We start from the raw sequence: 17795 nt of genomic DNA, 5'->3' as shown, positions 1-17795 counted from the left end.
TGAAGTTGTATAAAAAATAAATAATTTCAGGATATAGGAGGAAAAATGATATTTCATGCTGTGATGATAAGGTTCATCTGTCAACTTGGCCAGGTGGGGGTCCCCAGTTGTCTGGTCAGGTAAGCACTGGCCTATATGTTGCTGTAAGGACATTTCATGAACTTAAATCATGACCATGCTGACTGCATCTACAACTGACTGTAATCAGCGAAGAGGAATGCCTTCTGTAATGAGTGATGCTTAATCTAATCACTGAAGGCTTTTAAGGAGGATTCAGAAGAGACAATCACTCCACCTGCTACAGCCAGCCAGCCTCTCCTGAGAGTCTGTTGAGGACCTTACTGGAGCTGCTACTTCATGGCCTGTACTACAGATCTTGGATTCTTACATTCCATGGTTGCATGGGACACTTTTATAAATTTTATACTGCTGATTCTGTTTCTCTAGAGACCCCTACCTAATACACATGCTCTGGGCTATGTTTAACAGGAAACATCATCAATATTGCAGTGACACTAGAGGTACATAATGTGGGAAGAGACAAGAGTTAGGGGGAGGTTTGGATTTTCTATCTGGTGAGGGTATGTTTATTGGCCATCTCCCTTTTGGGAACAAAGAAATTATCTAAAACTGAGAGGGGTGATGGACTGTTGACTTTGGACATTATACATGAGGCCCAATAGACAGAGGTGGCTGAGAGATGCACTGACTGAGAAATAGATTGATGAATGATGGTATAAAGATATAATCGATCATGGTGCGCTACAAAAAGGAATAAAGTTGTGAGGCATGCAACGACGTGAATGAACCTGTGGGACATTTGGTGAGGCAAAATAAACCACAAACAAAAGAGCAAATATTGTATGACTTAACTTAGAAAATATTTATAAGAAAACTGGGGCTTAGATTGTAAGCTTTTATAGCAGTCAAATTTAGTCTGGAGTGGTAACTATTATTTCTGGATACTGAGACACTGCTTTATATATGTATGACATGGTATTTACAGATAAGAATGAAGCCAATCAGGTCGGGATTCAGGTAATTCAGAACACAGGGATAAGGAAGACATTACCTGTATTTAGAACTTTACTTACACTTTGAGACCAAAGAAAGATTTATTATATCCAGAATCTAGGTTTTCTGTAGTACAAAATCTGACTCAACCTGTCTAGATAGCTCATTTAAACAACTGAAACACAGGTATCCCAGAATAAAAATGAGGGCCTTTAATCCTGTATAGTTTAATGTAATGCCACAGATTAAGCAGATAATCAAAAAGCACTGGCAAACTTCCTTGAGGGATGGGAGAAAAAATATGGAACTATTAAACTTTACCACTGGGAAACCCTTGATACTGTGTCAAACATTAGGGACACCTAAATCAATAGGCCAAGCCCTTGATCTTGAGGCTTGCTCTTGTTAAGCTCAGGTATGTAGCAGAAAAGCTTACTCTACCTATAGATGTGCCTAAGAGTCATCTATGGAGACCTCTTTTGTTGTTCAGATGTGGCCTCACTCTCTCTAAGCCCAACCCTGCAAGTGAAATTATTGCCCTGCCCCCTACATGGGACATGACATGCAGGGGTAAAGTCTCCCTGGCGGACATGGGACATGACATCCAGGCGTGAAAGTCTCCCTGGTGGAGTGGGAGATGACTCCCAGGGATGAGTCTGGTCCTGGCACTGTGGGATCAACAATGCCATCCTGACAAAAAGGGGGGAAAGAAATGTAACAAATAAGGTATCATTGGCTGGGAGAGTTCAAATAGAGTCAAGAGGCTAAACTGGAGGTCACTCTTACGCATGCTTAAGTTAGACACTGCTACCTGTAACTTGCCAAACCCCAACCAAAACCATTCCAGCCAATCCTAACGTATACCTAGGGCATTTTGTAAGATTCTACAAAGTTCCATGCACTAGGATAACTCTCCAAAACCTACAACTTCCAGATGGGTCCCTCGACCAGGTAAGTCCTGAAATGCAGAGGGACCAGCCCTTCCATAGTATCAACCAGTTCCATCCCCCTATCCCATATTATTAACAGCTCCTTTCAACGTAAAAATGTTAGAATGGGAATAGACCAAATACCCCTTAAGGGTGGGATAAAGATCAAAGGTGATGGTGGAGTTATATAGAGAAGGTCAGGTTTAACAAATGAGTATGAGTGCTGAATCATTACACTGATATTTCTTTTAGCCTCCAGTACCTTAGAGCAGCCAGAAATAAAAACCTAAAATTGTAGAATTTTAACCCATACAAACTCTGAAATCTTTCTACAACTAATTGTTGTGATGCACTCAGAAATTTATTGCTTTTATGCATACATGTAATTTAAAGAGAAGGAGGTATATAACAGAGAAGACAGGATTTAAGAATGAGTATGACTGCTGAATCATTATATTGTTATTTCTATTGGTCTCCAGTGTATTGGAGCAGCTAGAAAAAAAAAGAAAAAATCTGGAACTGTAACCCATACCAAACTTTGAAATCTGTTCTCTAACTACTTGTTAAAATGTACTTGGAAATTTATTGCTTTTTGTATATATGCTATATTTCACAATTAAAAAAAAGTTAAAAAAAAAAGTTAAAGTTTGTCAAATAGATTCTGCTATATTTTATATGGAAGGCCTCTCTAATGAAGTGACATTTGTTACAGAGGCTTATAGATATAAGTGGGAAGAACTTTCCAGGCAAAGTTCATGGGAAGTATAAAATCCCTGAGGAGGAAGCTTGCTTGGCATGGTCAAGGAACAGCAAGGGAGCCAATGTGGTTGAAATAAACAGAGTGCTATGAAACAAAGTCAGAGAAATAGCAGAGCAGTCAGAGCATGGAGGACTTTATAAGCTTTATAAGAAGTTTGTCTTTTACTCTGAATAAGATGAGAAGTTATTGGAAGATTTTAAGAAGAGGAATGACATACCTCACTAATGTTTTTTGTTTGCTTTTTATACGTTGTATGGCGGAGTCACATTTCACTATTTTTCCATGACCTCACTAATGTGTTTAAGGTATTATTCTGACTGCGGAGCTGAGAATAAACAAGGGCAGAAATCGGGAAACCAGATAGAATGCTACAGAAATCATCAAGATAAAAGATGGTGGTACAACAAAACTACTAGAGTTAATAAATGAGTACAGCAAAGTGGCAGGTTACAAGATCAACACGCAAAAATCTGTAGTGTTTCTATATACTAGAAATGAACAATCTGAGGGGGAAATCAAGAAAAGCATTCCATTTACAATTGCAACCAAAAGAATAAAATATTTAGGAATAAATTTAACTAAAGAGACAAAAGACCTACACAAAGAAAACTATAAGAAATTGTTAAAACAAATCACTGAAGACCTAAACAGATGGAAGGCATACCGTGTTCACGGACTGGAAGACTAAACATAGTTAAGATGTCAATTCTACCTAAACTGACTTACAGATTCAATGCAATACCAATTAAAATCCCAACAACTTACTTTTCAGAAATAGAAAAATCAATAATCAAATTTACCTGGAAGGGTACGGTGCCACAAATAGCTAAAAGTATCCTGAGAGAAAAAATGAAGCCAGAGGTCTCACCTGACTTTAAGGCGTATTATGAACCTACAGTGGTCAAAATAGCATGGTACTAGCATAAAGATAGATATACTGACCAATGGAATAGAATACAGTGTTCAGATATAGACCCTCTCATCTATGGATAACTGATCTTCGATAAGGCAGTCAAGCCAACTCACCTGGGACAGAACAGTCTCTTCAATAAATGGTACCTAGAGAACTGGATATCCATATGCAAAAGAATGAAAGACGACCCGTATCTCACACACTATACAAAAAATTAACTCAAAATAGATCTAAGACCATAGAGCTGTTAGAAGAAAATGTAGGAAAATATCTTATAAATTTTATACTAGGAGGCAGTTTCCTAGACCTTACACCCAAAGCACAAGCATTGAGGAAATAAATAAATAAATGGGAACTCCTCAAAACTGAACACTTTTGCGTATCAAAGAACCTCGTCAAGAAAGTAAAAAGACAGCCTACACAATGGGAAATAATATTTGGAAATGATATATCAGATAAAGGTCTAGTATCCAGAATTTATAAAGAGATTGTTCAACTCAACCACAAAAAGACAGACAACCCAATTACAAAATGAGCAAAAGACTTGAACAGACACTTCTCAAAATACAAACAGCCAAAAGGCACATGAAGAGATGCTCAACTTCCCTGGCCGTTAGAGAAATGCAAATCAAGACCACAATGAGACAGCACCTCACACCCACCAGAATGGCCATCATCAGTAAAACAGAAAAAGACAAGTGCTGTAGAGGATGTGGAGAAAGAGGCACACTTACCCACTGTTGGTGAGAATGTCAAATGGTGCAACCACTGTGGAAGGCAGTTTGGTGGTTCCTCAGGAAGCTAAGTATAGAATTGCCATATGACCCGGCAAAACCATTGCGAAGTATCTACTCAGAGGACATGAAGGCAAGGACACAAACAGACAATTGCACACCAATGTTTATAGCAGCATTATTTACAATTGCAAAGAGATGAAAACAGCCAAAATGTCCAACAACAAACAAGTGGCTAAACAAACTGTGGTATATACATACAATGGAATATTATGCAGCCATAAAACAGAATAAAGTTATGAAGTATGTAACAACATGGATGGACCTTAAGGACATTATGCTGAGTGAGATTAGCCAAAAACAAAAGGACAAATACTGTATGGTCTCACTGATATGAACTGACATTAGTGAATAAACTTGGAGAATTTCATTGGTAACAGAGACCATCAGGAGATAGAAATAGGGTAAGATATTAGGTAATTGGAGCTGAAGCGATACAGACAGCACGATACTACCTAACTGTAATAAAATTATGTTAAAATACTGAATGAAGCTGAATGTGAGAATGATAGAGGAAGAAGGGCTGGGGGCACAAATGAAATCAGAAAGAAAGATAGACGATAAAGATTGAGATGGTATAATCTAGGAATGCCTAGAGTGTATAATGATAGTGACCAAATGTACAAATTTAAAAAATGTTTTTGCATGAGGAAGAACACAGGAATGTCATGACTGAAGGGTGCTGAAAACAGATGGTAATTAATATTTTAAAATTTTAACTTATGTGTGAGACTAAAGCAAAAAATGTTCATTTGGTACAAAATTTATATTTTGACTAGTCCATTTCCTAATATAACTTATGTAGAAAGCTTAATTGAACACCATAAGTACATGGAACCTTGAGGAGGACATGAGATTTTGTTGGTTTGTCCAGAGTGAAGCCCCAATAAATCCCAGAGTGATTTGAACAGTGAATAAAAAAGTATTTGCAAAGTCCCCTTCGGGGAATGGTGAGAAAGGGGGGAAATTCAGCTTCCCCAAGTTGAATTCTTGATATTTTCACAAGTAGTGGACAACCAAAAGCTATAGGCTGAGCCCCTGATCTTGGGGTTTGTTCATATGAAACTTAACCCGACAAAGGATAGGCTAAGTCTACTTAAAATTAGGCCGAAGAGTCACCCCCAAGAGAACCTCTTTTGTTGCTCAGATGTGGCCTCTCTCCAGCCAACACAACAAGCAAATTCACCATCCTCCCCGTCTACGTGGGACATGACTCCCAGGGGTGTGGACCTTCCTGGTAACGTGGGTCAGAAATCCTGGAATGAGCTGAGACTCAGCATCAAGGGATTGAGAAAACCCCTAGGAAGAGCTGAGACTCAGCATCAGGGGATTGAGAAAACCTTCTCAACCAAAAAGGGGAAGAGAGAAATGAGACACAATAAAGTGTCAATGGCTGGGAGTTTCCAGAGTTGAGACCTTATCCTGGAGGTTATTCTTACACATTAAATAGATATCACCTTGTTAGTCAAGATGTAGCGGAGAGGCTGGAGGGAACTGCCTGAAAATGTAGAGCTGTGTTTCAGTAGCCATGTTTCTTGAGGATGACTGAATAATGATACAGCTGTCACAATGTGACAGCATAGCTGTGAAAACCTTGTGTCTGATGCTCCTTTCATCTACCTTATCAACAGATGAGTAAAACATATGGAATAAAGATGAATACTAGGAGGAACAAATGTTAAAATAAATTTAGATTGAAATGCTGGTGATCAGTGAGGGGGAGGGGTGGGAGGTATGGTATGTATGATTTTTTTTCTGTTTTCTTTTTATTTCTTTTACTGAATAGATTCAAACGTTCCAAGAAATGATCATGATGATGAATAAGTAACTATGTGATGATATTGTGAATTACTGATTATATATGTAGAACGGAATGATCAAAAGTTAGAATGTTTGCATTTGTTTGGTGTTTTCTTTTGGTATTTCTAAAAAAATTAAAAAAAGATGGTGGTAGCTGGGATCAAAATGGCAGGTGTGGAGACAGATGTTGAGAAGTGCCAAAATTTGGATACTCTGCAGTTGGAGCTGATTTGATTTAATGACGAATTAAATGCCAAGTATGACAGCCACAGTGAAGTCATGGGTGTCACCAAGATATCTGGCTGGAGCAACTGCAAAGATAAAGATACCATTTATTAACATGGGAAGACTGAGGGAGGTGCAGACTTGAGGGTAAGTGGGTGGGAAATCAAGATTTAGGTATCCAAATGGTGATGTAGAGTAGGTACTTGAAATAGGAGTCTGGAATTCAGAGAAGAGGTTTGGGCCAGAGAAATGAATTGGGAAATAATCATCAGTGTACATCAGTATATTTAAAGCTATAAGCCTGGATAAGAACACAAGGGAAAGAATACACCTGATTATCCCTCAAGCACATCAAATTTAATGTATAGAAACCCAAATCATTTATCATCCCAACTTCCAATCACATAGGCTCAAAACATTATCTTCAATATTTTTCTCTTCTTTCATTCTATACAACCAATGAAACTCTAAGTATAACTAATTTCACCTCCACAATTTCTTGCATCTTATTTCTAGTCCACTGCCGTTAGTCCTTATCAGGAGGCTAATCTACTTAGAATATTTTAAATGACTCCTGGTTTTTCTGTTCTGTTCTCTTTTCCCTTAAATCTGTCTTACTCATTGCTGCTAAAGCAGATTCTGTTAAACACACACACATATCACATATACACATTTCTTACTGAAAATCTTCAAAGGCTCCCAAGCAGTCTTAGATTCTAAACTAAACCTACAATCCAAACCCATCTTCCACAGTCTGGGCCCAAATTCCATTCAGAACCTATCTCCTCCTACTTCTCTTGAATCTTCATGCAACCTACATATATAGAGAGAAACTGGGCTCCTTAAATATTTCTCTAACATCCTGCTCTTTCCCACTCTGAGCCTTCCATTATTCCCTGAAACACACCTATAGAGCAGAGGCCATGCAAGGCAGAGGTAGGGAAAAAGGCCAAAGGGCTAGAAGGGATGTTCCTGTGAAGGACCCTTCAAGAACTACTAAAGAGTTTGGACTTCATTCTGGAAGTAGTGGAAACTAACAGAGATTTTTAAGCAGGGGAACAGCATAATCTTATCTTCATTTTAGAAATGTCACTCTGGTTGCAGTGTGAAGGTTCTATAACTCAGGAGATCAAGATCAGAGGAAGAGGAACACAAAAATTAAACAGAATTTTCATGATCCAGCAATTTCACTCCTAGGTATACAACCAAAAGAAGTGAAAACAGATACTCAAACAAAAGGTGGAAAGAGCTCAAATGTCTACCAACAGACAAATGGACAAATTGTGGAATATACATACAATGTAAATATATACATGGATTGAAGAAATGAAGTACTGACACATACTATGACATGAATGAATCTCCAAAACATTATGCTAAATAAAAGATGCCAAAGAGTCATATATGGTATAATTCCATTCATAGGAAATATCCAGAGTAGGTAAATCCATAAAGACAAAACACTGATTGGTGGTTGCTAGGGGTAGGGGTAGGAGAGAATGGGGAGAAACTACTTAATGAATATGGGGTTTTATTTTGAAGTGATAGAAATACTTTGAAACTAGACAGATGCAGTAGCTACACAATACTGTGAACGTAACAATTGCCACTGAACTGTTAATATTAAAGTGGTTAATTTTATCTTACATGAATCTCACTTCAAAAAATTTTTAAAAAGGAAAATATTTTTACAGCCGTTAAAAAAAAAATCAAAGATAATCAATTCAGGGAAAAAAAAAATTTGAGGCAGGTGCAATGGTCCTGATTAAGGCCTGAATTAAATCACAGTTAGGAGGAATGCAGAACGGGTGCAGAATCAACTGGACCTATGCAGTGAGAGAGAAGGTTGAGTCAAATAAGTATCACTTCCACGTTTCAGGACTGAGTGGCCAGATGACTGCTAATACCTTCACTAAGATTTAAAAGACCGTCAAGGGATTTTCTGTCATTATGGAAATACTCGTTATTTCTATCAGGTGATGGTTATATGGTTTAAATGCTACTAAATTTCAACAAACTATACTCTTTAGCTTTGTACATTTCCCTGAATGTTGATTATACCTCAATAATCTACTGTTAGCATGGAAAAATAAGCCCTCACAGTCCCTAGATATAAAGGTTCCTTCAGTCACTAATACATACACAGCAATCACCTAAAAATAAAAACTTCAAGGTTCCGAACCAGTTATCAGCAATATAAAGTTTTTAAATGGTCTCATGGCTTTAATAAGATCTCCCAATCCATAGTTTCAAAAGGATAGAAAGGAAGTAACAAAAAAAAAAAAATCTATTTGCAAAATAAATGACCGCGCAATAAATATTTATCGTAGCCCAATAAAAGCCTAGTCACATACAGAGCGTTGTAGGTGATGTAAAAATATCTGTCCACAGGCTCGTTTCAACTGACATAGGAGAACACTACACCCGCTCACAGAACTAAAATACCGAGCGATGACACCAACTAAATGTTGCAAACGGGAGGCGAAAAGAAATTCTACTGGGATCACCACAGTCTGAAGGGATCAAAGTCGGCTGCGTGGAAGTGGCGGGATGTGGAGGCCAATCACTGATGTCCCGGGAGGGTTGTTCCGGTTCCCGAGGCTCGAATCACCCGACCGTAAGGCAGGGAAGATGTGGGATCGCGGCGGCCCAAGAACAACCATTCCCTCAACCCAGGAGCCTCCAGCCCTATCAGCCCTTCCATTAGCCGCAGGACCGCGCTGGCCGCACGTGGGGAGCCGGCCCGGCCCGGCCCCGCCGCGACCTCAACTCCCGCCTCTTCCCCAAACCAAATAGAAGCCGCGGTCCGGCTCGGCGCGCTATCTCACCGTGACTCCCGGCCCATGCTGCCGCTCGCAGGAAAGCCGGCGCCCTTCGGGACGGCGCGCAGGAAAACGGGACACACTGGAAAATTGTGCTGCCCTAGGGACGCGGGCAAGCACCAACACTAAGGAATGGCAGCAGCCACAGCGGCAGCGTCCATTCCAGCGCGGCCAAAGAAGACAGGAAGAGTCGGCGCCGAGGGCAGAAGGAAGGGAAAAGCGACCGGAAGCTGCTGCCTCTCCACAGCGCCACTGTCGTCAGGAGGCCGAGTAGCAGCCGCGCCCCTAAAGAAAATGGCTTCGCCGGCTTCTCGCTGCGCTCTGGTAGAAGCCTGGGGCTGGTTCGAAGATGCATTGCTGCGCCTCCGCGTGGCAGGATGTGGAAGGGTTTTTCCTCCATTTCCGCCATAAAGCCGCCAATTGCTGTACCAGGACCTGCACAGACATACATCTTACTCTGCACTAAATAACGCTACCAAACGTCTCCATTCACTTTCCCCATTTGTTTATATATTCATTCATTTATTTACAAGCAGTTACATGCCAGGCATGTGCTAGATGCTTGGGGAGATTACAGTCTAGTGTAGGCAACAAAAGACACATTACTGAAAACAGTCAGATATAATACCGCAAGCAGAGGCCCGCCAGAAGACAAGGCTTCAGGGAAAAAATAAAGTTCTCTGAGGAAGTGATCACTGACGTGAGGTTTGAAGACGAAGAGTTACATTTGTGGAGAAAAGAAAGAACTAAAACTACACCAGCAGAGTTGTAAAAGTTCTCAAAATGGCTGCACTGGGAACCTTTTTTAAATTTTTGTGGATACCTGGGTTCTATCCTGATATTCTGATTTAATTAGTCTGGAGTGCTTCTTGAGCAATGGGAATTTCTAGGCTTCACGAGTCTTCTAAAGTACAGCCAAGGTTGAGAACTGGCGTAGTAGAACACATCAAGTCGTTGACAGCTGTTTTGCAGAAAACCGTAATGGAGTTGGGGAGAGGCTGTCACTTTTACTTTACATGCCTCTGCACTATTTTACTCTCTTACACCTAAGGGTGATAGGAACATTCTGTATCTTGATTGTGGTAGAAGTTGCACAAAAGTATACATTTGTCAAAATCCACTGAACTCTTGAAAGGGGTTAAAACAGGAAGTTTTATGTTGTATGTTATCACAATATTTTCTTTATTCATTAAACTGTAGTCTTTAAATTGGCACATTTTATTTATGTAAATTTTACTTCTGTAAAGTTGATTAAAAAAAAAAAATGAAACAAGTGGGACTCCAAAACTACCTACCCACTATTTCCCTAAGGCATACTGTTCACCTCTGACAGCAGGCAGTAGCGTTGAAAAGAGGTGGAGACTTGAGTAAAGAAGTCTGGAACTAATGTGTGACAGGATGGACACTAAAGAGGGTCAGGTATCCAAGGCACTGTAAATTGAAAACAATTGACAATTGCTTGACTGTGGGATGAAGTTAAGAAGGATGGATTGCATTCCAAGAGAAATAGGAAGCCAATAGTGGTTTAAACAGTGGAGACAGTAAAAAAGTCAGATTTGAATATGTTACAGAGGAAACCCTCAAAACAAGCTGATAAATTTGCTGTGAGCTGTGAGGGAAGACAGGGAAAAAAAATAACTCCCAGATTTTGAGCCAAGCTATTGTGGATTGCAATAATGTTATGGAGATGAAACGGATTTGAGTTTCATCATGGGAGCGGATTTGAAGGAGTAAAGAAACAAAATTGGTGATTCTGTTTCAGTCATATGATGTTTGAGATGCCTATTAGATATCCAGAAAGAAATAATGGCTAGTTAAGGGAATATATGAATCTGGAGCTCTAGGGAGAAATAGAGGTTAGAGCGATTAAGAGTCATCAGCATTTTATAGGATATATAATATGTAATGCTTGGAGCTATGGAACTGGATGGGACCATGCAGGGTAAATGGGAAATAAGGTCTTTAACTTTTGAATTTGACACAATTTAAATATTGTTTAGAATATTGCATAGAACCACAGAATTAATGGTCCAACTGGAAAGCTCATTATTTTAAAAGTGAAAATACTGGAGTCTTCCGGGTCAAGATGGCGGCTTAACAATGTGCGCGTTTTAGTTCGTCCTCCAGAACAACTACTAAATAACCAGAAACAGTACAGAACAGTTCCCGGAGCCACGATAGTAACCGGACACACAGTGTACCCCAGTCTGGACCAGCTGGACCAGCCGTGAGCACCCTCCAGAACCGTGAGGTCCCAAACCTGCGGCGGCCAGCGCCCTTCCCACACAGGCCGCTTCCCAGAGGGGAAAGGAAAGGACTTTACCAGCAGCAGGGACTGGGCACAATCAAACACCAATTGTGGAACTAATTAACAAATTTTGACTCCTAAAAATAGGCCCCCAGCTTCGGTGAACCTGATCAAAGCAGAGGTTGCTCATTTTTGCCCCAGCGTCAAGGGGGCAGGACTGACAGAAAAGGGGGGAAAAAAGAAGGAAACAGAGGTTTTTGTGACTGTGTATCTACAAAGGCTTGACTGCCTCTGGATACAGTGGCAGGACTTTTCAGGCTGCAACTGCTTTGGGGGGCATATCTGGAGCCTATGCCTTCCCCAGGGGAGGGGTGAAGCCCAACTCAGGTGGAATACCTCCATCAAGGAATTCAGACACCAGGGCTTGGTAATTTGAAGTCATTAAAACCAGCCTACAACCTCTCCTGTGTCTCCACCATGCCCCCAGCAGGGAGAGTCTGCCAAAGTTAAAGGCACCGCATCATCTTATGCTGGTGGGATCTGCAGTCAGACAAGCGCCACACACAGGGCAGGATAAGAAAAACACAGTTCAGAGACTTCACAGGAAAGTCTTTCAACCTGCTGGGTCTCACCCTCAGGGAAAACCGATGCAGGTGACTCTTTCCTCCTGATAGGAGGCCAGTTTGGTCTGGGAAAATCTGGCTGGGGTCTATAATATCTAAGTAGACCCTCCTAAGCGTGTGTGGGGGAAAGGCACCACACAAGCAGGGCAAGAAACAAGAAAACAAGAACTGAAAAATTCTCCTCTGTTAAACAAAACTTGAGCTAGAGGTCCAGATAAAGCTGAACAGAATGTCAAGGAACAGATAGACAAGAAATTCATTCAGTAAGAAAACCCTAGATAAAAGATGTGAAAGCAATCTCCAGAATAAACTAATTAAGGTAGTTAAATGCCTAGACACCAGCAAAAAATAACAAATCACATTAGGATAATTGAAGATATGGCCCAGTCAAAGGAACAAACCAACAATTCAAATGACATACAGGAGCTGAAACAACCAATTCAGAATGTATGAACAGACATGGAAAACCTCATCAAAAACCAAATCAATGAATTGAGGGAGGATATAAAGAAGGCAAGGAAAGAACAAAAAGAAGAAACTGAAAGTCTGAAAAAACAAATCACATAACTTATGGGAATGAAAGACACAGTAAAAGAGATGAAAAAAAAACTATGGAAACCTACAATGGTAGATTTCGAGAGACAGAACATAGGATTTCAAAACTGGAGGACGGAACATCTGAAATCCGACAAGAAACAGAAACTATAGGAAAAAAATTGGAAAAATATGAGCAGGGACTCAGGGAATTGAAAGACAATATGAAGCGCACTAATATACGTGTTGTGGGTGTCCCAGAAGGAGAAGAGAAGGGAAAAGGAGGAGAAAAACTAATGGAGGAAATTATTACTGAAAATTTCCCAACTCTTATGAAAGACTTAAAATTACAGATCCAAGAAGTGCGGCGTACCCCAAACAGAATAGATCCAAATAGACATACTCCAAGACATTTAATAATCAGAATGTCAGAGGTCAAAGAGAAAGAGAGGATCTTGCAAGCAGCAAGAGAAAAGCAATCCATCACATACAAGGGAAGCCCAATAAGACTATGCGCACATCTCTCAGCAGAAACCATGGAGACGAGAAGACAGTGGGATAATATATTTAAATTATTAAAAGAAAAAAACTGCCAACCAAGAATTCTATATCCAGCAAAATTGTCCTTCAAAAATGAGGGAGAAATTAAAACATTTTCAGACAAAAAATCACTGAGAGAATCTGTGACCAAGAGACCAGCTCTGCAAGAAATCCTAAAGGGAACACTAGAGACAGATACGAAGACACAAGAGAGAGGTGTGCAGAAGAGTGTAGAAAGGAAGACTATGATTAAAGGTAAAAAGAAGGAAACTTAGATATGACATATAAAATCCAGAAGGCAAAATAGTAGAAGAAAGTACTACCCATGCAGTAATAACACTGAATGTTAATGGATTAAACTCCCCAATCAAAAGACATAGTCTGGCAGAATGGATTAAAAAACAGGACCCATCTACACGCTGTCTCTACTCAAAGGACACAAGGCCAAGGACACAAATGGACATTTACACACCAATGTTTATAGCAGCATTATTAACAATTACCAAGAGATGGAAACAGCCAAAATGTCCATCAACAGACAGTTGACTAAACAAACTGTGATATTTACATAAGATGGAATATTATGCAGCTGTAAGACAGAATAAAGTTATGAAGTATGTAACAACATGAATGGACCTAAAGGACATTATGCTGAATGTGATTAGCAAGAAATAAAAGGACAAATACTGTATGGACTCACTGATATGAACTGACATTAGTGAATAAATTTGGAATATTTCCTTGGTAACAGAGACCATCAGGAGATAGAAATAGGGTGAGATATTGGGTAATTGGAGCTGAAGGGATACAGATTGTGCAACAGGACTGAATATAAAAACTCAGAAATGGACAGCACAATACTACCTAACTGTAATGTAATTACGTTAAAACACTGAATGAAGCTTCATGTGAGAATGATAGAGGGAGGAGGGCTGGGGACATAAGTGAAATCAGAAAGAAAGATAGATGGTAAAGATCGAAATGGTATAATCTAGGAATGCCTAGAGTGTATAATAATAGTGATATGTACAATGTACAAATTTTAAAAATGTTTTTGCATGAGGAAGAACAAAGGAATGTCATTATTGCAGGGTGCTGAAAATAGATGATAATTAATACTTTAAAATGTCACCTTATGTGTGAGACTAAAGCAAAAAATGTTTATTAGTTACAAAATTTATATTTTGACTAGAGCATTTCCTAATACAACTCACGTAGTTAGTTTGATTGAATGTCATAAGTACTTGGAATCTCAGGTAGGACATGAGATTTTGTCGGCTTGTCCAGAGTGATGCCCTGATGAATCCCAGAGTGATTTGATCAGTGACTGGAAAAGTATTTGCAATCCCCCTTTGGGGAAGGGTGACAATGGGGAGAAATTCAACTTCCCCAAGTTGAATTCTTGATATTCTCACAAGCAAGGTGGACAACCAAAGCTATAGGCTGAGCCCCCACTCTTGGGGTTTGTTCACATGAAACTTAACCCCACAAAGGATAGATCAAGTCTACTTAAAATTTAAGCCTTAAGAGTCACCCCCAAGAGAGCCTCTTTTGTTGCTCAGATGTGGCCTCTCTCTCCAGCCAACATGACAAGCAGTCTCACCACCCTCCCCCTCTCTGCGTGGGACATGACTCCCAGGGGTGTGGACTTTCCTGGCAACGTGGGACAGAGATCCTGGAATGAGCTGAGACTCAGCATCAAGGGATTGAGAAAAACCCTAGAATGAGCTGAGAATTAACATCAAGGGACTGAGAGAACCTTCTCGACCAAAGGGGGAAGACTGAAATGAGACTAAGTGTCAATGGCTGAGAGATTCCAAACAGAGTTGAGAGGTTATCCTGGAGGTTATTCTTACGCATTAAGTAGATATCACCTTGTTGTTCAAGATGTAGTGGAGAGGCTGGAGGGAACTTCCTGAAAATGTAGAGCTATGTTCCAGTAGCCATGTTTCTTGATGATGATTGAACAATGATAAAGCTTTCACAATGAGACTCTGTGAATGTGAAAACCTGTGTCTGATGTTCCTTTTAGCTACTATATCAACAGAAGAGTAGAACATACGGAATAAAAATAAATAATAGGGGAACAAATGTTAAAATAAATTTAGTTTGAAATGCTAGTGGTAAATGAAAGCGAGGGGTAAGGGGTATGTTATGTAAATCTTTTTTATCTCTGTTATCGTTTTATTTCTTTTTCTGCTGTCTTTTTATTTCTTTTTCTAAATCGATGCAAATGTTCTAAGAAATGATGAATATGCAACTATGTGATGATATTAAGAATTACTGATTGTATATGTAGAATGGAATGATATCTTAATGTTTTGCTTGTTAATTTTTTTAATTAATAAAAAAAGTTAAAAAAAAAAAAAAGTGAAAATACTGAGACTGAGGAAACACAGTCATTGATTACGTATATTGCTGGAATATAAAATGGAGCCAGAACTCAGGCACCTGATACCTAGACCATAGCTGTTTTCAGAAGACTTCATTTTAAACCCCCCTTTATTTTAAGAAAACACATTTATTTAACAATTCTGACAAACATTTTATACTACAATATACTTTTAGTAAGTTCACATCATTTCTACGTCCTGGAAGAAGTTACTTTTGTCTCTGAGCATAAGTGAAAGAAGAGACCATGGTCCCCTGCATCTCCAACACCTCTAGTCTAAACAACAGGAAACCATCACTGTTAGCAATTTGCCCTGGCTTCCAAGCAGCAGATGTTGAGTGTAACTAATTAACCCAGTTCTGAGAATCTCATATATTCTAGATGTTTCTAGTACCCACTAGGATACACATATTTCCATTTACACAAGAGATCAGACTAAAAAGCTACTAAATAACAGGGTCAAAATGTCACGTTTAAACAACCATCCTTTTCAGTCTAGTATCAAGACATATACATTTCAAATCCTGGAAATTTCTAAATTACAATCATTTCGATTAATCCACTAAGAAAGTTACATTTCCATTTCATATTAAATTAATCAACAGATCAGCAAATAATTAGGAAGATGTCAATCAGTTGAAGGAAAAAAAAATGGCACCAATACCACTTCTCTTTGAGACATAAATTTGGTAACAATCTAAAAGTATTAAAATTTTGTATATGTTCACATGGTGAAATAGTCTTTTTTTTTTTATCAGAAACAAAAGTAAAAGACAACTTGGGTCTTTCTAGGATTTAGGGAGGGAAGTGATAATTCTAAGGACACTTTCAATCTTCTAGAGAGTAGAATTCTTTATGGAATCAGATAATATGGATGCTTATAATCTTAAAATCAGAGGAGTATACCAATTATTATTTAGTTTCCATGACTCTGGTTCAGAATTAAAACATGACATGCTCCAGACTTAATGAGTAACATTTTTTTTAAGTATATGTATTTTTAATATCACAAGTATTAATCAAATAGACATAGAAAAGTCTGTAAGGTAATGTAATATATTTTATGCTGTTTTAAAAAGACCAATCTTCCATATGTAACAATGTTACAAATTTAGTTAAAAGGATATTTATCTATGCTATTGGGTTGCACATCTCAGTCAAGTCCTCAGATCCCATTTTTGTATTTAATCACTCTGCTCTAGTTTGTTTAAAAAGCAAAAACTGAAAATTGGAAACTCAAAAGTAAAAATTTCCTATCTTATAATTGGAGGCGATTTCCTAGACCTTACACCCAAAGCATGAGCATTGAAGAAAGAAATGGGAACTCCTCAAAATTAAACACTTTTGTGCATCAAAGATCTTTGTCAAGAAAGTAAAAAGACAGCCTACACAATGGGTGACAATATATGGAAATGATATATCAGATAAAGGTCTAGTATCCAGAATATATAAAGAGATTGTTCAACTCAACCACAAAAAAGACAGACAACCCAATTACAAAGTGGGCAAAAGACATGAACAGACACTTCTCAGAAGAGGAAATACAAATGGCCAAAAGGCACATGAAAAGATGCTCAACTTCTCTGGCTATTAGGGAAATGCAAATCAAAATCACAATGAGATATCATCTCATACCAACCAGAACGGCTGTTATCAATAAAACAGAAAACAAGTACTGGAGAAGATGTGGAGAAAGAGGCATACTTATCCAGTGTTGGTGGGAATGTCAAATGGTACAACTGCTTTGGAAGGCAGTGTGGCAGTTCCTCAGGAAGCTAAGTATAGAATTGCCATATGATCTGGCAATACCATTGCTAGGTATCTACTCAGAGGACATGAGGGCAAGGAAACAAACAGACATTTGCACACCAATGTTTTATAGCAGCATTATTTACAATTGCCAAGAGATGGAAACTGCCAAAATGTCCATCAACAGAAGAGTGGCTAAGCAAGCTGTGGTATATATATATATGATGGAATATTATGCAGCTGTAAGACAGAATAAATCATAAAGCATGTAACAACATGGATGGACCTTTAGGACATTATGCTGAGTGAGATGAGCCACAAACAAAAGGACAAATACTGTATGGTCTCACTGATATGAACTGACATTTGTGAATGAACTTGGAGATTTTCACTTGGTAACAGAGACCATCAGGAGATAGGAATGGGGCAGATACTGGGTAATTGGAGCTGAA

At 38.9% G+C, this 17795-nt stretch overlaps 1 protein-coding gene across 6 annotated transcripts in view; it reads right to left on the bottom strand.

Annotated features, from left to right (window-relative positions):
* The window catches only part of DDX46 (DEAD-box helicase 46), a 97854-nt gene extending 88346 nt beyond the window's left edge, over positions 1-9508 (bottom strand). For 2 of the 6 annotated variants that reach the window (XM_077138491.1, XM_077138494.1), the window contains exon 1: positions 9264-9506. In XM_077138491.1, coding sequence (XP_076994606.1) covers positions 9264-9280 — 17 coding nt within the window. In that variant the 5' untranslated portion in view covers positions 9281-9506. Of the gene's footprint in view, positions 1-9263 lie in introns of all 6 variants that reach the window. The other 4 variants (XM_077138495.1, XM_077138496.1, XM_077138493.1 and 1 more) reach the window with 3 other exon arrangements.
* Between the last annotated feature and the right edge of the window lie 8287 nt (positions 9509-17795).

This window comes from Tamandua tetradactyla, chromosome 20, assembly GCF_023851605.1.
Source record: "Tamandua tetradactyla isolate mTamTet1 chromosome 20, mTamTet1.pri, whole genome shotgun sequence".
Lineage (NCBI taxonomy): Eukaryota > Metazoa > Chordata > Mammalia > Pilosa > Myrmecophagidae > Tamandua > Tamandua tetradactyla.
The sequence above is the reverse complement of the archived record's forward strand: the minus strand, read 5'-3'. Positions and strand labels throughout refer to the sequence as shown.